The 1,440-nt window shown below is 65.2% G+C and overlaps 1 protein-coding gene across 1 annotated transcript; it reads right to left on the bottom strand.

Moving 5' to 3' along the window:
• Positions 1 to 22: 22 nt before the first annotated feature.
• Positions 23 to 1,398, bottom strand: BDV37DRAFT_290039 (uncharacterized protein; the record flags this gene model as incomplete). The annotated part of the gene is made up of 2 exons (XM_032088628.1): positions 23 to 249; positions 276 to 1,398. The coding sequence occupies 2 exons, from the start codon at positions 1,396 to 1,398 to the stop codon at positions 23 to 25; spliced, it is 1,350 nt and encodes a 449-aa protein (XP_031934069.1).
• Between the last annotated feature and the right edge of the window lie 42 nt (positions 1,399 to 1,440).

Genomic DNA, 1,440 nt, shown 5'->3' with positions numbered 1-1,440 from the left:
CGGGTCACTGTCCATCGCAGAGTCATTCTGCTGCTGGGGTGGCCAGGGTGTTTGCTGAGATGGTTCGACGGGAGGGTGCCCGGTGGACGGTTGGGTTGATGCCTGCGGCTGCCCAGGGTGCACCAGCGTTCCCTGACACGGGTCTGTTGGTTGGGCGGACAGCGCGGCGTTCACCGGTTGCGTTGGAGGGGCGGTTTGCGTCGCTGCCTGCGGCAGTCCCGCCACGCCGGGTGTCCAGTGCTGAACGGGCTGGAGTGCGGTCAGCAAGCCGCCACCGTTTGGTACCGCAGCGGCAGGTTGGCCGTGGGCCATCGGAAACGAAGGTTGCGGTGGTGCCCCTAGACCAGCTTGCACAGCTTGAACAGTATGAGCAGTTTGAGCAGTCGGACCAGCTTGAACAGTTTGAACGGTCTGACCAACTTGCACAGCCTGGCCAGCTTGAATAGCCTGACCGGTCTGGACAACTTGACCAGTTTGGCCAGTTTGAAGAGCCTGACCAGCCTGACCAGCCTGACCGGTTTGAAAAGCATGGCCAGCTTGTACAACCTGACCGGCTGGGCCGACGTAGAGCTGGCCGGAGGGAAGGTGACCAGTCACCTGCGGGTGCAACGAGCCGTATGCGAGAGCGGTCGGGTGCATCGACTGGTTAACCTGCGGCTGCGAGGGATGCGGCATGCCCGCAGCCACGCCGTGACTCACGGACTGTCCGGGATAGGGCCCCGGCGCCACTCCCGGCGCCGATGGCGGTTGAACAGAGGTAATGTGCGGGACAGCATCCGTGGTCCATAGCGGCGCTTGTGGCGGTTGGGATGCAGTGGGCATGGGCACCGGGGGGCGGGCGGGCGGCCCTGCTGGGCCTGCTGGGCCTGGCGCAGGAGCCGTCGTCAAACCGGTTGTGGGCGGCGGTTGGTATGTCACAGACCCCGAGTACGTCTGGGGCTGAGCCACAGTGTTCGGCGGCACTCCCAGTTGACCAGCCGGCGGATGGTCAGGGATGCCACTGCGGGGAGCCGGTGGTGACGGATTGGAAGCCTGGCTCTGCGGAGGTTGGGCGGTTTGCTGAAGCGGATGGTCGCCCCCTACCGCTGCGGCAGCAGTCCATTCGGACGCCGTCTGCGTGCTTTGCACGGCTGGAGGCTGGTGCTGCGCAGTCAGCGTCGACGGTGCCGCCGGGGTCGCCGACGATGGACCGTCCGCCGTCTGCGGTTGAACAATCGGCGCGTCAGGGCTCGGAACCGCGAGCGAGGGCGATGAGAGGCGCGCCGGACCAGCAGGCGAGCCAGGTTGTTCATCGTCACAGCACGGCCACGGAAGCACGCTTTGCGGGATGATGTCGGTATGGGGTCCTTTCCGGATGAGGGTAATCAGTGCGCGGTTGGGTCCCAACGCTTCCTTCATCAGTGGAAAAAGGAATGGAGCCTTCCTCCAGGCCATCTGGAG

Source organism: Aspergillus pseudonomiae (assembly GCF_009193645.1).
Source record: "Aspergillus pseudonomiae strain CBS 119388 unplaced genomic scaffold BDV37scaffold_328, whole genome shotgun sequence".
Lineage (NCBI taxonomy): Eukaryota > Fungi > Ascomycota > Eurotiomycetes > Eurotiales > Aspergillaceae > Aspergillus > Aspergillus pseudonomiae.
The sequence above is the reverse complement of the archived record's forward strand: the minus strand, read 5'-3'. Positions and strand labels throughout refer to the sequence as shown.